Here is a 19002-nt window from a genome sequence, read left to right on the forward strand (position 1 = left end):
TCCAAGAGAGAAAACCCTGAGAGATACACACTCGATGATCTGCTTAGCGTCCTTCTCGGAAACCTCTTCACTGTTTGGATCCAGAAGTATTTTCTCTTCAGTTTCCTGCCGACTGGACTCTTCCTCCTCGTCCTGGGAAAGGAACAAAGATGTGGGGACGATTCCGTTTTAATGAGGGACTCTCTAAGATTGGCATTTTCTGAAAAGAGAGTGTATAGTATTCTACTTCACAAGTGAAGTGAATACAACAGGGGGAGGGTGCAAATTTCACCCTCACCTACACCAGGCAACACCTACCGCTCCATCGCTGTATAAATTACTGAAAGAAAGAACGAAAGGAACCCTCTGAGGATCCCCTGGAACCCTTGCTCCCAAGAATAAATATGTACAATTCATGCCAGAAAGATGGATTTTTATCATGATTTGGTCATCAGAGAGTCCTGTAGCCCACATCTGCTCTTGCGAACTTAGTGACCTTCTCTCCAAGCCAACTGAAGAGATGTTAGTCTTGTTCTCTCTGACGATGCCAGGGGGCCTCGGATGGTCCTGCACACCTTCACTGTGGGGGCACTGGGGCTTGTAAGCACACGACCTTCTGTGTGTGCCTTCTGTGGCTACTTCACAGCCCACATTTCTGGATATTTAGATTAAAACTGTTAGGAACGTGGCAAAAGAGTCATCACCTCCCCACCTCTCAACTGTGTCCTTTCTTCTGCTGGCTTGTTGGAAAGCTTCACTAAATGTCCATAATGCCTACTACTACCCACTGGTGTTGAAGGCTGCATCTTTCCAGGTAATCCAAGAGAGATTCCTTTAAAAGTAGGCTTACAGAGAACCAGGCTTTTGCATCACGCTTGAATGAAACAATACAAATTGACATGATAGTAGTGCTGAAAACCAAATCTATGATCACAGATCACTGAGCCACAAGGGGTCAACGGAGGAGTCGGCACAGCGCCTTCACGTCCAGGTGAGCACCGAGAGGGGACGTGACTCTCTGTGAGATGAGGACCTGGTCTCCGGACCCCCAGGTCCGAGTGCACTCTAGTGCCAGCTGTCTGGAGCCGTCTGCAGTTGCCAGTCTCGGGAGGGCACCTGCGGGTTGAGCAGCCTTCTCTACCTCGTCTCTGCCCCTGCCTGGCTCTCAGACTCAATGAGAAGATCCTCCAATGGATCATTTATGGGCCTGTTTGTCTGAGTAAACAGGAAACATTTTAAGAATTGATTTTGTAAATTTCAAATACCTCAGAGAAAGAGTAGCCTATTGAAAAAAAAAGTATGTCTCCAAAAAGTATTTGCTTGTTAACAGTATGTTTTTTTAAAAAAATAATAACTTTTATTATGTTTCCTCTTTGCAAAAGCAGTAAGTGTCCATGGTAGATTAATTTAGAAAACACAGGTCCACAAAATAGAAAGAAATAGTGGCCTTAAAATTCTGGTGAGCTGATAAGGCTGCTCTGCTCGGGCCATGGCATCCTTTGAACCAAGACTCCTCAACACTGGTAAACATCAGATTTAATGACTACACACCAACAATGCTCTACTAAAGGAGATTAAAAATCTTTTAATCCTTCTGTTTGTAATTATTAAGCATTTTAAAGCTGCTCTAAAAAATACCTTCATTATTCCTTAATTTCTATTAAAAGTCTCCAAGATTACCATTTTAGGCTCTAGATATATTGAGTATTCCTTCCAAGAGACTGTGAAGGGTGGATAACAAGTATATCCAAAGGATTCAAATAAGAATCACATTAAGAAAAAAAAAAAAAAAAGATCGATAAACTCATTAAACCAAGTACATGGTGCCTTTTTTGTCGAAGTTTCCAGACTTACAATTTCAAATAGGCCCAAGGACTAAAGGCACTCAGACATTTTTAGGCTGTTAACCCTCAGTGTAAACCACTTAGAAGCATGGAATTGCCTTTCCCAAAGTAATCCATCCTCAATTTTCCTCAAAAGACCTACCATCTCCAATTTAATGCCAGCTTCTCTTTTCCTGGTTTCAAATAAATTTAGAATTTACCAAGTTTCCCCACTGGCCAGGAGTCCCAGAGAAGTCAGTGTGCCCCTAGGCATACACCAGCAAAGCTTTGTCAAACCCTCAGCCCCAGCTGTCACCCGACGGCCAATAGTGGAGGACGAAGAGACAGAAGGATATAGGAGCTTCCCCTGTGAACTTTCCAGCCAATGAACTCCACGCAGAGCCACACACATACCTCCTCCTCATAATCAGAATCACTCTCTTCACTGTCCGATCGAGGAGCAACTTCGTAACTACAAGAAAAGGAATGGGGAGGAAGAGGATGCTTAGCTTTTTAAATTATAAAACTCTGTGTGTGTTTGTGTGTGTATACACAAACATGTGGCACCTTCTACATGCAAATGCAGGTATAACTTTAACCAGTTCAGCAAAGGTCATGTTTTAGTAAATGGATTTTACAAGGACCACAAAAACTTAAAAATCAAAGAGCAGCAATAATTTTGCTTTAATGCCGTACCCAGGATTCATTTCCAACCAGGCGTCCAGCTGACTTGCTTTGGGTGCTTCTGGGCCAAACAGGACCTTGCCGGTTTCTGTGTGAGTCACTTTGACAGGGAGGTCACTCATCTGGCTGCTCTCATCTATGGGCTGGAAAGCAGAAAGGACATAGCACCGCTTAGTGTTAAGATATTCTCCCAGTTCTGTGCTGGATGGTTCTCAGCCTTCTGGCTGTCCACTATCTGAAGCCCTTTCCCGTGATTAGAAATTTCACCACCTGATGAGTCCTGGTGAGAAGAGACAGGTCACCCCCTACTAGAGAAACTGAAAACACTGGCCTCCCTTGCAGCTAAGGTACAGGCACAAGACCTAAGCTCCACCAACTGGGCACGTTCACCAAGGCTCTGAATTAGGACCTAGAAGGAAGCAGGGGGCCAACAGGCACACTGGCAGGAGGGCAGACTAGAGTGGCAGCAGTGCCAGTGCAGTGGTATTGGCTGTGGCTACTCCCAAGGCTGGCCATGTCCTCACTAACCAATTGTAGAGTACACGACGGGAACATATCATTGAAATAACAGCGTATCCCCCCATCAGGTTCTACAGTCTTTCGGAGATCTGATGACTCACCCAATATCCTATTAATATGTTCCCTTCTTACTTAAATCAGGCAGAGTTGATTTTTGTCATTTGCAACTAAGAACCCCTAATCCCCAAATCATTTCCCCCAGGTAAGTTCTACTGCAAAGTCATGGTTTCAGAGAGAATAATGGAAAAAAGCGAAAAGTAGTGTAACTTGTGTCATCTCACTACAGCTGATTTGGCTTCTGCAGAAACAATGTTATTTATCTAAAACCAAACCACCAGGTACCTGGCCCAACCATAGGGACCTGTGATAGAGCAAAAGGCTCTGCTCACTGGAAACCTGGCAAATCGACCACATCTGAGCTGAAGTTCATTATTAGACTCTCAACAAAAAATGGCTTCCTCAGAAAATTAAGAGAATAAGTGAAATTGCAGGGGCTGTGTTTAACCTACTTCAGGGAACAAATTGTTTAAAAAGGCCTAAAAATGGAGTAATCCTATGCAAATGAATGCTACTGATTACAGGGAGGCTGTAGCTCTAGGAGCAGACCCCCAGGTGAGACGTTTGCTTGGAAATGCTTGATTTGTGAGTAGTTCAAGTTATCTATTTCCTTAAAAGTGATAAAATTCAAATGTTTAGGGAATTCATTAATTCCAAAGAATTTTTTCTAAATTATTCTTATTTGGAGTTAAATTAAAATGATAGGAAAAGCAGTATACTCTAGGTTATCTTCTATATCTTATAGAAAATGACCCCCTCCTTCCCCCAAAATATTGGTTCTTTTCCTCTTCCCCCTTAACAAAGCACTGTCAGATTAAGAAACAATATATTAGCAATTATCCACAAAAATAATTTTAAAAAAGAGAGAAGGCTTACTACAGACTGTCTTTTTTCCTTTTAAGTGTGCTGAAGCAATGACTGTGAACACCGTTACTTTGCGCGTCAAGGCAACGCTTCTTCCTCATTAATGTAGAAGGTCATCTATATGCTCACACCAAAAAGCAGGAAATCTACCATTTGCCACCAGCTCCCTTGGAAAAATCATATTCCATTATCTTGAACTATTATAATGCAGCTTGTTTTATTGCTTGTGTCCTGCCTCAAAGAAAACTGGGAATCACTGTAGCTGGAATTAGAACTTTGGCAAAAACACTGAATGAGCACAGCAGAGTGCAATCAGAACACTGTTTCAAAACAAACCAGGTAAGATGTCCACTTTGCCCACTTCGGCAAACAGAAAACACGTGTGTTAAGATTAAAAAGAAGTGTATGTCATGGGCCCAAGGTCAGGAGCTAATTTTCCCAGGAGATAAGATGAGATAAGAGAGCTATCACATTAACAGGTTAAATCTCTCCCTGTGTGCTTGTTAATTACAGACCGGTGTGTGGCATGCTTAGGTAAGGCTGGGCTTTTACAAATTAGAGTTGTTTCTAAGTGTTCTAATATATAGTATTCTTCCTCCGTAACAGCCCACTGAGTGTTTCTTACACATCAGACATTTATCCCCATCCTTTCTTTCCTTGTGATGAATTACAGTGGTTAAGTAACATTTATTGTTCAAGAGGTTTCTGCATAGAATAGTGGTTTCAACCTTTTTCCTGCCACTGGGCTGTTCACATTCATAATACGTCTCACGTGCACAGTGATTCTGGAAGTGGGAAGAGGCAACTCTCCACCCACCCCAATCCTCCAGGCAGATTTATTAGAATCTGTGAAAGAAGAAGGCAGTTTGAAACAAACGCCCTGCCCATCCTGTTCTGGGGGGGATGCCTGCTCGTGTGAATCACTGGCAGAGAACTTTGCGTTTTCAGGAAAAAAAAAATCCAACAAATTGATCACTGTATTCTCATGATTCAGGAGAATATTGGAAATACTAGAAATACAATTCAGAAATACGCTGATAAATCTACAAATAGAAACTATAGGTTTAGCCTATAGAAAATGCCAAAAAATAAGTTACCAAATACGTAAATTGTTCAGCTTATGGAGTTGTGAAATTTCAAAGTAAACTGGGTCATAGCTTATGCTTCTGTATCATCGACGGGGAAAATGTAATTACAGAATCACTTAAGAGTTTTAAACATTCTGTATATTCATAAACACATGCTTATATGTGCACAGACAATTTCTGGAAAGGTACACAAGAAACTTAATATCAGGTGATTGGCAGCTTGAGATGGAAGATTGCTTTTCAGTGTACCCCTTTTATACTATTCTAATTTTCTACTATGCTAATGTACTGCTATTTTTACTTAAAAATGAGTAGCAGAGTGAAAAATAAAATTAGTATACACAGAGAATGGCACTGCAAGGTATAGCAGGGTATCATTCAGCAGAACACAGTAGAAATGGATGCAAAATCCCTTACCTCTCCATCTGGTCCCAGGGCAGACTCCCCTCCCTCCGCGTTCTCTTCAGCCTTCTGCAAAACAATGTCAAATGTTACGCGTAAACCAAGAAAGTGGGCACCGGAAGGACCTCATGGCAACTCGGGGGGTATGTAACAGTATTTCATCACTACTTATCAACATCCAACAAAGCTTAAGAATTAATGCCTTTTATTTGTGTTTCTCTTTACTTTCTGAGATAAAGTGTGTATTTTATTGCAACTTGTGGGGAGTTATTGAAAGTCAGGTGTGACTCAGGGCTGGCTCACTAGAGATGGGTGGACTGTGTCTTCCAGGACCCCAATAGCTTAAGATATGACAGCATCAGGACAGAGGTCAGAATCTGAAATGTCCTTGTGTTTGGCACTATGAAGACAAATCCTGATGTAATCAGCTCAATTTCCCCATTCCCTTAGCAAGTTTTCTAAGAATTTCCCCTTAAGAATGAACTCTGAGCCGCTCTTGGGTTATGAAAATACAAAATCAAACAAAATTCTGTGAGCTCTCTGAATTTTTATCATTCTACCTAATTGGCTTTCGTAATATATAGTATTTCCCCAGTGGGTATATGGTGCAATTTGATGCAGATACTGTGATCTCATGAAAAATTCTGTCATCCTCCATTTCTTAAATATTCCAATATCTTAGCCCATTAACCTCTATGTACCTCAAAGACAGCCTAAATGAAAAGCTAGGATTATGTCACATTTTGTACATACCCGAGAGAGCTTCATCTGCAATAAACACAGTCTAAAATTTCTTACATTTATAACAACCTCTTTGACAAGTGAAATCTTTAATGTCACCTTTACAGAATCCTTATTTTAAAGTTATTCTGTGTAGTGCGATGAGGAGGGGGAAAAGAACCCAAACTTTAGTCATTGCCTTTATCAAGACACTTAAGAAAATGAGCTTTCCTCCCCTGGGCCCTTCAGTTAATTAAAAATATACATAATGATACAGAATCAATATTAACTCCACTTTGTTTACTTAAGGCATTGATTGTGTAATACATTTTTGTTTCCCATGAAAATAACTCAATTGTCTCTTGACAAAACAGCTCTTACAGAAACTGTTTAGTGCTGAAAATCCAGCCTTTTGTCCATACTGAAGAAGGGCAGTTCCTGTAAATGTCTGAAATTTTTAAGTTCTTTTATAATTTTCTTACAAAAAATACATGTATATATGTATGCCAAAGCACAAGGCATAAAAAATGCAGCACTTCTACCAAACAATAGGAAATGAAAGGCTCTCTTTGGTTATAATTTCCCAAGAATTTAATTTTCTATTTATGCCACCCCAAAGTGAAAATATTTACAAGCTCAAAAGGAATGACCATCATGGAAAAGCACCAGGCCCTACGTCTGGGCTCAGGACACAGAGAACAACGGCAGAAAAGGCTCAGAAAAGGAACTGTCCCTGCTACCAGCCCCCCTGAAGATTCTATTTTTGGAATTCTCAGGCACTATATTCAGGCGACTCTTTTAATTAATGGGAGAAAGTCAATTAATCCCACCATTCTTTCCATACAAATCAGAAATTAGCTACAAATTTGGCCCACAAAGAAAATCAGATGAGACAATGAATAAGCCTATTTCCAATAGCTAGCTAGTGGAACTGGATCACCATTTCAATGAATAGTACATTAAAAACCTTGATGGACCATAAATAACAGAATCAAAATTCTTCTAAAGAATACTCTTCTATGAATATGCGACAGACCAGATAGGATGTTATCTAAAAACTGCCTCGTAATCAGGCCTTTCCATTACTAAATCCTCTAAACTAATTTTTAAATTTCCATTTGGTATCAAATTTGAGAGGCAATGTACAATCATATCAGATGGAAGAAACTTGGTTCTGGAGTTTAGATGAACCGCATTTGAGCCCCGGCTCTGTCATTAAGTGCAAGAGTACTTAGCTGTGTGATCTCAAGCAAACCTCAGTGTCTTGGTTCCCTCGACTGTAAAATAAGGACTGCAGGAGTCCCTACCTCACAGGGTTGCTGCATGACCGGATCACTACTTCAATACGCACAATGCAATGTTACGTGTAATATACACTGCGAGTGTCAATTTCCACAATGCAAAGGAATCAATGATAGTCTGAGGGCTATTCTTTTACGTCTATATAGACTGGCTATAGCACTGTCTGAAAACTGCTTCATAAGGTGATGAAAACAGGGATTTTCTGTTTTGTTCACTCACGTATTCCCACACCTTACAAGGGTTCCTTAAAAGGCACTAAGTAAATATTTGAAGGATGAATGAATGAATAAATGAATGCACCAAGAACAATACTTTCCACTTAGCATACACTCAATGAGTTATCATTATTTTAATTAGGTGCCAGTATATTTGCAAGCCGTAAAAGAGTTAAGCACACACACACAGTTCCTCACTGAACTGGCGCTCTATGAGATTTCCCTTGCGCGCCCTGTACTTACACGCAGTTCCGCTATGTTATTATATGAGGTGGAAGCCAGGTGGCAGTCTACTCTCCGACAGGAGAGGTCAAGTCCTCCCATCATGCTTCGAATTCCTTCAGTTTGGAGACAATCTCTGGTTGGTGTACTTTCATAAACCCACATTCTCACATCAAACTAGTGCTTAACCCTCTATTCCCTGCCCTTGCCAAAATTCCCTTTTTTCGTTCAACTTCAACTCCACCAGATTACGACTGGTGCTACCATTGCAGCGAACCCTGGACAGACTCTGGGCACCTGATGGAATGACCTGGTGCTGACGTGGCAGCTGCTGCCCGAGGAAGTTGCATGTAGAGTGACACGTAGCATGTGACTGCAGATACAGCCTATCATTATTACCGGCTGATGCCTGAGCTTATTTCCACTGATTAAAACAACACCAAAAACAAAACCCACTGCAGTTCATCCACTAATCAGGACTAAAGGAACGTTGTATTGGCTTCTTTCTACCTGCAAAAACTTGGGCTCTAATTACCCTCACGGGGGGAGGGAGGAATGTAATTATGGAAGTGGATGTGAAACAAATTACTCCTAACAGAAGACAATCTGGCTTCCCAATTTTCAAGGCCAATGTGACTTCGTACCCTCCCTTTAGGAATGTTCGTGAACAAAGCTATGTGCACAGCTATCCACCTTCCTTGCAGAGTCTGTACAAATAATCAACCATGAGGTGGGGAAGGAAAGGAATCCCTAAACATGAAAATCCCGTGTGAGCTAAACTCAAGAAAATGAGCTTCAGTGGGGTACTTTAGGCAGATCACCACAACATAGGCCACAAGCAGCTTCACTTTGTAAAGAAACAGTTTTGTACCAAATATTTCACAATCTATATTATGAAGTGAACACAGTTTATCCCCCAGCGGCTGTTACTATAACATGCTGAAGCATCATTCAAATTGCTGGCATCTTAAAGACTCATTCTGCTTCGAGGGAAACCCAAGATCTTCAGAAACCACTTAGGTTATTTTTACTGTCACTTAAGAGGACCTGTGGGCATTAAGATAGGTGATCAGGCAATAAAAAATACCAAGAATATCAAATTAGCAGGCAATTGCATGTTACTTAGGTTGTGCCTTACAGAGAAAACCAACTCCAACATTTTGACTCAAGTAACTGGTCAATCCAGTTAAGCAGGACTTTGATCCAAACTTCTGGTTTTACCCATTTTCACAATGAACTTATCAAATAAATCTAATCATCATAGCATTGTGTTCACCTACCTTTATAATAGTCACTACACTCAAATGCCCCGAATTGCCTTAGAACCCTTCTTTCACCTACAAAAATCTCCTTGTGGAGGAAAACTGCAACAGACCAATCATCTCTGGGGAAAACAGATGAAAGAATTGAGAATGACTGGAGAGTAACTTGAATTTAAAATAAATGTCTCAGTAACATTACTACTTTGCATTTGATGCTCTTGTCACCAAAAGTTATACCAAGAGGCTTTTCTAATTGTTGGGTCTCTAAAAGAAAAAGAAAAACACATTTCCTATCACTATAGTTTCCACTATGCCAGAAAGGTGCCCCTCCAGAAGATCACAGACCTGAGAGTCACGTATAATAGTGTTTGGTGGGAGAGAAAGAGAACAGAGTAAGTTTCAGAAAGAAAGCCCACGGTGAAAAAGAGACTTGGCACAGTGCTCGCCCATGGATTCTCTATGTTCCCGTGAGTATAATGGGTCTCCAAGAAATGTCACAGTAAATACCAAGGGTGCAGTTCTGCTGGTATACACCCCAGTGAAAGATCTGGGGGAAGGGGATTAAACACTTAATTTCTGGCCTGAAGTCAATAGCTGGGGAAACTCAACCTCTTAAGTGACGAGACTTTTCAGCAGCAGGTTTCAGGGCAGGGGGCTGGCGTGGGCTCCCAACCACAGCTTAAGGAAAAACATACCCTAAATCTCTATAAGAAATACCTTATTATTACCAGGAACCATTGGATATTAGAGACCAAATAATCAGAAAACTCTCTTTGTAGGAGCTGGGGAGGGAGAGGGAAGCAGAGTCTGCCAAAAATAGGAAATCCTCATTTCCCACTGCAGCCTTTACAGCCAAGGAGCCTGTCCTTGTCCTAAAAGACATCCTACCTCACAATATCTAATTGATCCTCACCTAGGAAAAAATGGTGACCATTTATCTTCTCAACACCACAGAGGATAAACAATAAGGGGGAAAAAAGAAGCTTTTATTTTCAGAAAAACTTACAACCACATTTCAACAATCACGATCCTACATCTATACCACAGAATTGATTGATAAAATAACTAATATTTACTGAGCATTTACTGTGTCCCAGGGAGCATTCTAGGTGCTTTAGATAAACTTTCCCAAGTAATCCTCAAAACAAATCTAGGCTATAGGTCCTGTTCCTATTACCTTCTAACACATCAAGGGACTGGAGCATTGGGTAATAGATCTCTTAATGAAATATCCTACAAGGGAATAACAGCAAATTAGTATTCTATGTCTTCTTACGCAGTTATGAATTTAAGAGATCACGTATCGATGTGATTTAGACAGTAGTCCAATTTCACAAGTTCGCATGTTCAATACTATTAGTACACGCTTCCATTTCAACCTGGAGTCCCCCAGCAGCTCTAAGAGAACTCTCATGGCACAGGACGGAGACCTCCAGGTCATGCTAAGTACCTACGACAGTGTATTCTTCTTGTCACACTGCAGAGACTGCTGTCACATAATTAGACATTTCAATACTTGAAAAATTATTCCTGCTCTAACACTTAAGTAGATACAAAGAGTTTACTTCTTTTCCTTCCACTTCAAGGGCATTAATGGAAGGCCAGCTAGAGAACGAGAAGTTTCAGAATGATTTATAAATGTATACTTCATAGAAGCAGCTCAAATGGTGAGAAGTGAAAAACTAAGCAAGGTCACGAGAGGTTAAAAGAAACCCACTCTATTATTCACCAATACCAAGTAAACACGATCAACTCCCCAAGAAAGAAACACACCTTCTCTGTTACTTCAGGGAAATTCTTTAAAAAATGATACACGAGTTTAACACAAAGTAAAAAGTAGCCCTTTTCCAATTAAACTACAAGGTCCACCATACTCATCTTTGACGGCACAGTTCTCGAAGGTACCTGTATCTCATCCTACAAGTGTTGCCACCAGTTCAATGCTATTCGTTCACTGGGTAAAGAAGCTTTTTCTCAAAACAAAGATTTAGGGATGCCTAAGTTAATTAGAAAAAAATAAACCTACAGATAGGTAGAAGATGATATTCACCTCTACAGGAAATGCTGAAACGGACAGCACAGAATTTTTAAGCGTCCTCATGCAGGTTCCCTCCCCGACAGAGACGCTGGAACAAACAACTCTCAATCATTCACTCTAATGGAGGGGAGAAGAACTCCAGATAATCCAGACTGTCCAATAATCAGCTTTCGAAAGCATCCATTTGCTTTGCACTTGAATTAAGGTACATCTGAAATTGGGTAACTCACTTTGAACTCAGTCTTAAAACCCCATGAGACAGTTTTCAGGAAGGACTAGGAAAGAGCCCAGTTGCTTTTCATCCTTCTTTTATCCAAGGTCTCCCAGCAAGATGGCCCAGGAAGGAAATACAGCCTGATCTCCTTGGTCCTGTTGGGGGCAGGGGGTGCTCAGATGTGAGGCATCCTGAGAGCATGCCAGGGAAGAGGGAGAAGGCGGAAAATAAAGTAATAATTCTGCACATTCCATCACGCGAGCTCATCAACAGAAGATGCCCAGAGACAGCCACCAGGTAGACCGCGGTCGCTTGGGTACCTATTATTTGCTTGCTGGGAAATCAGGCCCCCGTCTGACTCCCTGCCTTCCTTCACAGTATTCATTACAGTTTATAATTATATATTTGGGTGCATATTTGATGAATGTCTGTCCGTCTCTCTCTCTGATTAAATTAAGAGGGCAAGAGTGCTTTTCCTCACCACTTGCGCTCTCTCTCCCCCAGCATCTATCAGCTTGCCTAGATCACAGGAAGTGTTCAGTTAATACGAAGCGTGCAGCGGATGCATGAAAGAGAAAGAATAAGTGCTGTTAGCAAGCCTGAGAGCAAAAGCTTGGAGGTAGAGAGTCAACCTACAGATGGTGCAGAGTTGGCAGCACCATGAAAAATACTGTGACAGGTTCCTGCTCTGTAAGGATTAACCCCAAAATAAAGGTATAATCATTACCACTCAGTCATGTATCTTTCTTTGCCTGTGATGATATAACAATCCATCATTAAAAGCCAAAAGCTCCAATCTGAGCCATTAGCTTTTAATCACAAGGAAACACAGAATACGAACGGTAGTGCTAAACACACTAACCGTGACCTTTGTGTGGCAGCCTCCGCAAAATCCACCTCGGGATTAGGAAAGACTAAAACTGCCCTTTCATGGGGTCCACCTGCGGAATATTAACAGAAGCGTATCTGTTTGCCACGTGTCAACTTTAAGTCAGAAATTGGGAGCTGGAATTTTGCAAAGTCTGTAATGCGACCTTGACATGAAAATGAGGTATTCCTCACCAACGAAATGTCGAAATGCAAGTCCTGACTCATCCCTCGTTCACCTTCACAATGAGGGAAGCTATCTTATACTGAAGAAATCAGGTGCAGAAGGCGCCTTCTCAATCATTTATTCCTCCTCCTTAATTATGAAACAGGTATGAGAATTCAGGAGCCATGAAATTAATTATTTTTTGAAAACCATTTGTTCAATTATTCAGTGCAGAGAAGAAATGATTAAATGCTACCAATCCTCAATCTTCACAATTCTAAGGAAGACCTCCTGCTGATGTTTGTAACTGGGCCAATCAGAATTGACCATGAAAACAAAATATCCACTGAGAACTATATTACCAGACTACTTAAGCTTCAAAGAGGATCTATGTTTACAGGTCTACACAGGGAAGCAGGCTACCCTTGAATTGAGATATAATATCCGCAGAGCAGAGATTCTAAATCTTACCCTTTGCTTCTCATGATAACCTGGATTATTTTACATACGACTATTTATTGTTCTGTAATGACCTAAAACCCTGACCTGCACTTTTACCTTAGTGTGACACCAGGGCAGCTGAAATGAATGAACAATCTTGGCACGGCCACCTGTTCAAAGAAACAGGCTGAAATATGTTCTAAGAGTATCCCAAAGCTATCTCTTACATCTTCCTCTGGCTCCTTTCAATCTGAGCACGGCATTTTCGCCTTCATTTTCATTCCAGTTTCTAAACTCAGCAGTCCCCCACCTCGCTGGCATTGCACTTGAGCAAACATTTCTTTGCGCCCATGTTTTTCCTTTTCCTATTGACCATGCGTACTCAGTTTCTGAATACTGCGTGAAACAGTGGAAATACAAACAGAATATATATTCTGTCCATTACGCCTCCATCTTCAATATGTTGCCCAGTACGCCTCATCAACCTATTTCCATCAGTAACGTTTGCCATACAATCATCTAAGTCTCCCATTAGCGTAGTAAGATGTACTCATCAAAACTGGTCCCCAGCCACACATCCCCAGCTCAGCCACAGCCACTCAGGTGCTCACCTTCTTCTTCCTCCTCCTCTTCTTCTTCTCTTTGGCCGCCTGGGCTTGCTTGTGCTCCCAAACCAGGTTGGTAAGGTTGGCCACATACTCATCGGTTTGCTGCAAAAGGTACGCTAAACGCCTGTCTTTCTTTTGATCAATCAGTTTTCTATAGCCCTCTTCATCTTCAGCCTAGTGAGGAAAGAAGAGCGTGATCAAAGCACATTAAAAGTTGGCAGACAACGCCTTTTTCCACTCAGCCCTCCCCTCGACAGTCTCAACTTTGAGGATGTGTGCAGCACATCGAATGATTTTGGCCGCCAGAGTTCTTGCACCCTGTCCAGGACTGAGGAGCACATAGAGGCACGATGCCTACGTCCTGGGACACCGGTGTTCACGGCAAGGTCAACACACATAAGCACGCTATTTATGTGGTGTGATCAAGCACTTTGAGCCAACTTTTCGTTTTTCTGTGTTTCTTTAACTGCACAAAAAGTGTTAAAATTGGATGATTCACCATCTGAAGCCTATTGTTAACTCTGTATTTTGGAAACTGTCAAATATAATCAACAGTAGAGAAAGTAGCATAATCTCTCACATGACCAACACCAAGCAACAAAAATTAATGCATGATGACTTCCGTTTCCCCACCTCCTCCCTGCAATCCCAAACTGGATTGTCCTGAAGCCAATTCCATACGTAATAGCGTCTCACTCATAAACATTTCAATAAGTACTCCCAGAAGCAAGGAACTGAATAGGTCTTGAACAAATAACTTCTTATACTTAAAAGCATTACAAACACTGCGGTTAAGAGGAAAGGTCAAATTCGGGGGATTCTGGTCACAGATGGGCGCTGCAGGATGGGCCCAGGTGACTGAAGAGGAGTCATTCAACCCCTACAGCCTGACAGTGCTGAGCCACATGACAAGACACAGAACGTCCCACTTCTACCTCCCATTAAGCAACACGGTGAGGTTAAATGGAATAAAAACTCTGATGTACTCTGGGCCACTGCAAGAGAAATCTTTCTCTGTACATCCCAGTAAAAGGACATCCCCAAAATATCTTCCTCATGTGACACAGGATAAAATCCTCACACTGCAAAGTCTTTACCGAGAGGCTCCGGTTTTTCAGCCCAGGGGTGTCCCTCCAGCGTTTGCCCGAGTGACGGCAGCCTCATCGCTCCGTCTGGCTGCTGTCTGCCCCCTGGATGAGCGGGAACCTCAAATGCTATTATAACTCTAATTGCTTTTGGTTATGGTTGATCTCACTTGAAGAAAGAGTGATAAAAAAGCTTCCGTTTCTCTGTTATCTGTATATTCCATCATTTAATTGCAAAAATTAGTGATGTGCAAATGCCTAATCATTGCTGTCAAGCCAATCTGTTACTGAAGTTCTAATACAGTTTCACTCCAGTTGAATCAGACAAATTCGACTGCTCCCTGCTCCAATCGCTATCAAATGGTCTCCCCAGCTAGTCAGCAATCCCTTAGACAGCACGGTCCCTCCCAAAAGAGGAGAGGGAGGCAGGAGATGATGGGAAGATTTAGTAGTACCTGGACACAGAAACTTTTAAAAGATGGTGTTTACTCTCTGAAACCCCCAAAAATTAATGACAAAAAAAATGCAAACCGTTAATACCACCCGGGAAGACTATGTCACTTGGAATTTGCCAAGGACGTGACTATGGGTTGAGGCTGATTGTACTTTCATCCAACACTCAAACCGTACATCCCAGATAGAATCTGCAGGGCTCCCATCAATACACATCATACACACGTTTCTCAAATCCACGGTGTGCTCCGAGGGCCAATTCCAAAAACATATGCCCAGTGAAATCAAACACGCAGGCCAGTGATATAAACCAATTCCTTCTGTGTTTATACATCCATTAAAAAGTAACAGTGGGAATGAATGATCCATGAATAGCCTCTGACAGTAACACGGCTACAACCAAAAAAGCAACATTTCAAAATTAACTTGAAAATCACTTTCTAAACTGTTAGAGAAAAAATTCTGCCAGAATTCTGAAGTACCAGAGGCTTCAAAAAAAAGAGAACTTCTTAGATTCCAAGACACAACTTAATGAGATATCATTCAAAACAACTTATGTCATTAGTCTCAAAGAGGCAACACTTTAAAAAGAACTTCCATCTCCATCCTTCCAGGTCTGGTTATCAAAACTACCTGCCTTTATGTGAGAAGCTATCATCTGAACAGCAGTGTCAGCCTAGGACATGGAAACACTGTACTCATCAGTGATGGCCCTAGATTTGTGGCAAACATTGTCTAGGAAAGAGGAGATGTTTTTACCCCATCCCCATGGAGTTCAAAGGAATGGATTCGTATATTTGATAAGCAGCTTTTACTTTCTCCTTCTACTATGGCATGTTTAACATTCTCAGTGCAGATGGCTGTGAGGGGAGCATTTTTCTGGGTTCCTGCAGGCAGGGCCCTTACCATCAATCTCCGCATTCTCTCCTTTTCGATCCGCTCTGTCTCTTTCTTCTGCTCCCTTTCAGTGTTGGCGTGCCAAGTGGCCACTGCTTTGGAAAGCTTCTGGATCTTCCCGGCCACAGACCGATGGTACTCCTTAAAATCTTTTGCATGTTGCAAAATACTGTTCAGATATTCCTAAAGGATCCAAAACGGGGAGGAGAGAAGGCTTAAAATCCAGTTCCCAATGTCTTTTGAGGTTATAACATGGTCCAAGAAAACTCTCCGTGTGTACTGAACAGTCATGGGGGACTAGAACCTATTTTGGGACAGGTGCCCTGGTGTGTCTCCATGTCTGAGGTGTGGGCTACGGGGTGGTGGGAAAGATGACCTCTCAAAGTTTGTTTTGGCGCCAGCCCGTGGAAGAGAAGCCTCCCAGGCCTTGAAGGTGTGGCCACATGAAATTGGAAAGATCAAAGGTTGAGAGAGACCTACAAAAACAGTCATGATAAAATTTAAAGCAAATCACTCTCAAATAAACCTCAGGGAGACGGGTATTTCCAGTGAGAACCACGTTATAAAAGTAGTGTTTCTTCTACTCTCACTTAAACCCTTTAGAGTTGTCGCTCAAAATAATTCTTATAGAAAGCTAAAATTGCCATACATCGCTTGTATCCACTTTTTAAATATAAGAGGGGAAATGTATAACCTTATTTACACTTAAGGACAACACTTTTCAAAACTAAGCAAGGCACTAAATTAAGCACAGGAAAACAAAATTTACAGGATTCTGACACAAGATCAAATCCTACATCAAAATATTTCCAAATCCCTAGAAAGGAATGTTTTAAAATATCTGCCCCTGTGAAACCTTCAACTGGGCCCTTGAAAAGCCCAGGATACTATATTTATATTTGTGATAAAAATAACTGTTTGCGCTCTTCTTCCCAAGTTCCCTCTCCCCCAGGATTCTGTTCTAGGAAACCTGCCTAGGCCTACCCTGTCGGCAGCATCCCTTGGGGTTATGAGTATGATACCTGATTGGAATTCAGAAAGCAGGGTCCTCCTCCTTATCCTGACCGACCGTTCGTGTGACCTTGGGGAGGTCACCCACCTCGCTGGCCGGGCCTAAGTCTCCTCATCTACGAACTGGTGTGGTCGGACTCTGTAAGCTCCCAGGATCCCTTCTGTGATGTCCCCACCGCCCACACTGGTCCATTTTTCAGTGGTTCTGACTCCACCCAGCTACTTGGTTGAGCATCGTGGTCCACACCAGGGCACCCAGAGCCCAGGCCCGAGTACCTGGTGCTTTTGCCTACGCTTCCTCTCCTGCTCGATCTTCTGCTGCTTCTCCAGCTTCTCGGTCATGCGGGCTTCCCTCAGGGTCTGGCGCTTGCTCCGTTTGTATGCTTTGGAGTTAAGGGCTGTCTCCAGGGTCGTGTCCCGTCGCATGCAGGCCACCACCTCCTGTCTCAGCTGTCAAGAGGGGAGCAGTAAGAACACCTGCCCAGACGGAGGCCAGACCCCTGTCCCCTGCCCTCCATCTGGTGCAGCTGAATGGGGACTCCCCGAGTTTCTCCATCCCAGTTGGCCTTTTAGTAAACATCATGCCAAACGTACATGGTATTTTCACAGATGCTCTAAGTTTTCTTTCCAAAAAATTCAGATAAGAAGCAAGTACAGCACTGTTAACAGTAAAGAAAATAAACAAATAGAAGATGTCTTGGCTTTTAAATACATTGATCCATTCTACTTAATTACTCTAATGAGGTTAATTAGTTAATAAGCTTTTTAAATTTTTTTACTTCATTTTAAGTGCCATGCTAACATTCTGTGTTTAAAGATTAACGTTAATGATGCTGAGCAAAAAGAATAGAAGAATTACTTCCTTCTCGTGTGACGTAGCTGCAGATACTGATTCATTGTCTCACATAAAAGACGGGAAACACTAGTTTTGGCTTCCTCCCGCTCTGAACAATGACGTCCTTTGCAAGATACGTAATTTTTTTTTTTACTATATCATGGACTTCTTTTAGATCATACATATAATACCTCACTCGTATTGTATGTTACATGGCGGTAGAAGCTGGGGGTTGGAAACATGCATTGAAATAGTGATTTGACTGCATCTGAACTCAGCATCCATTTACAGTTAATTTCATTGGAAAACTTCGTAGATAACAGATTTTTTCAATAATAAGAAGCAAAAATCAGAAATCAATCAGAATCCAGCATAGTGAAGCCAATTTGAATATATTCTTATTCCTGAAAATACTGATTTAACAAAATTTCATTAAACAGCTTATCCATGCATTTTGTGAAGTTACCTATAAGAAAGAAGCAAATGGAACACAGAAAGCTTTTTCTTTTTTCTGTTTTTAATTTAAGCTCTAACCTACTCTCACAAACCTATGGTTAAGTAGCTGCCAGCCACCATGATGCCGCCCTCTTGGGATAGTATAACCAACAAGGCAAACGTATTTCCAAGTTCATATGACAACAGCAAGCAGGCTGGCCTTGTGATTTTACTCACATCCTCCAACAGACCAAGGCATGCAATTCAATACTTCCAAACTACTTTCAGTCATTAATATCTCATTTTGCATGCCCCAAGACCTTCACCAAACAAGCCCATCTCACTGGCAAAGAAGCCTTCCTTTTCCCCTTTGGCTAAATGAGGCTGTGTGACAACCAGAGGGACCTGCAGCTTTGGGGTCCAGACGGCAAAACTCACCAAAGTGAAAATTAGCTCTACTTCATTCCACTAGTCTCCTACTGATTCAGCAATTATAAAATAGATCGCTATGCTAGCCTTTATTCATCAGTGACTACTAAGACCACAGCAAGAACAATAGATACAAATTCCCTGATTAGTCAACACAGGGGTCTGATGTGATTAAATGCTCCAAAAGTGGGTGCGGATGAATACCCAACAGTTACAAAACACAGTTTTATGTATTTCTACAAACAACGAGCTATTAATTGAGTTGCGTGGCTTTCATATTTGTTCAAATGATTTTCATAGTCCTGGCTAGGATTTTACATTTCTCTTTACAGAGAAGCTCTGATCTATCACCTTCCTGTTTGTCTTTGAAATCATAAAGGCAAACA

The 19002-nt window shown here is 41.6% G+C and overlaps 1 protein-coding gene across 4 annotated transcripts in view; it reads right to left on the reverse strand.

The window, feature by feature from the left end:
* SMARCA2 (SWI/SNF related, matrix associated, actin dependent regulator of chromatin, subfamily a, member 2) overlaps positions 1–19002 on the reverse strand; it is a 181967-nt gene that overhangs the window by 125095 nt on the left and 37870 nt on the right. For all 4 annotated transcript variants that reach the window (XM_057724018.1, XM_057724017.1, XM_057724016.1 and 1 more), the window contains exons 7-13: positions 17194–17367; positions 15916–16089; positions 13475–13645; positions 5432–5485; positions 2499–2629; positions 2217–2274; positions 32–132 (exon numbers count right to left, since the gene is read on the reverse strand). In XM_057724018.1, the coding sequence (XP_057580001.1) occupies positions 32–132; positions 2217–2274; positions 2499–2629; positions 5432–5485; positions 13475–13645; positions 15916–16089; positions 17194–17367 (863 nt within the window). The remainder of the gene's footprint in view (positions 1–31; positions 133–2216; positions 2275–2498; positions 2630–5431; positions 5486–13474; positions 13646–15915; positions 16090–17193; positions 17368–19002) is intronic.

This window comes from Hippopotamus amphibius, chromosome 2 (assembly GCF_030028045.1).
Source record: "Hippopotamus amphibius kiboko isolate mHipAmp2 chromosome 2, mHipAmp2.hap2, whole genome shotgun sequence".
Lineage (NCBI taxonomy): Eukaryota > Metazoa > Chordata > Mammalia > Artiodactyla > Hippopotamidae > Hippopotamus > Hippopotamus amphibius.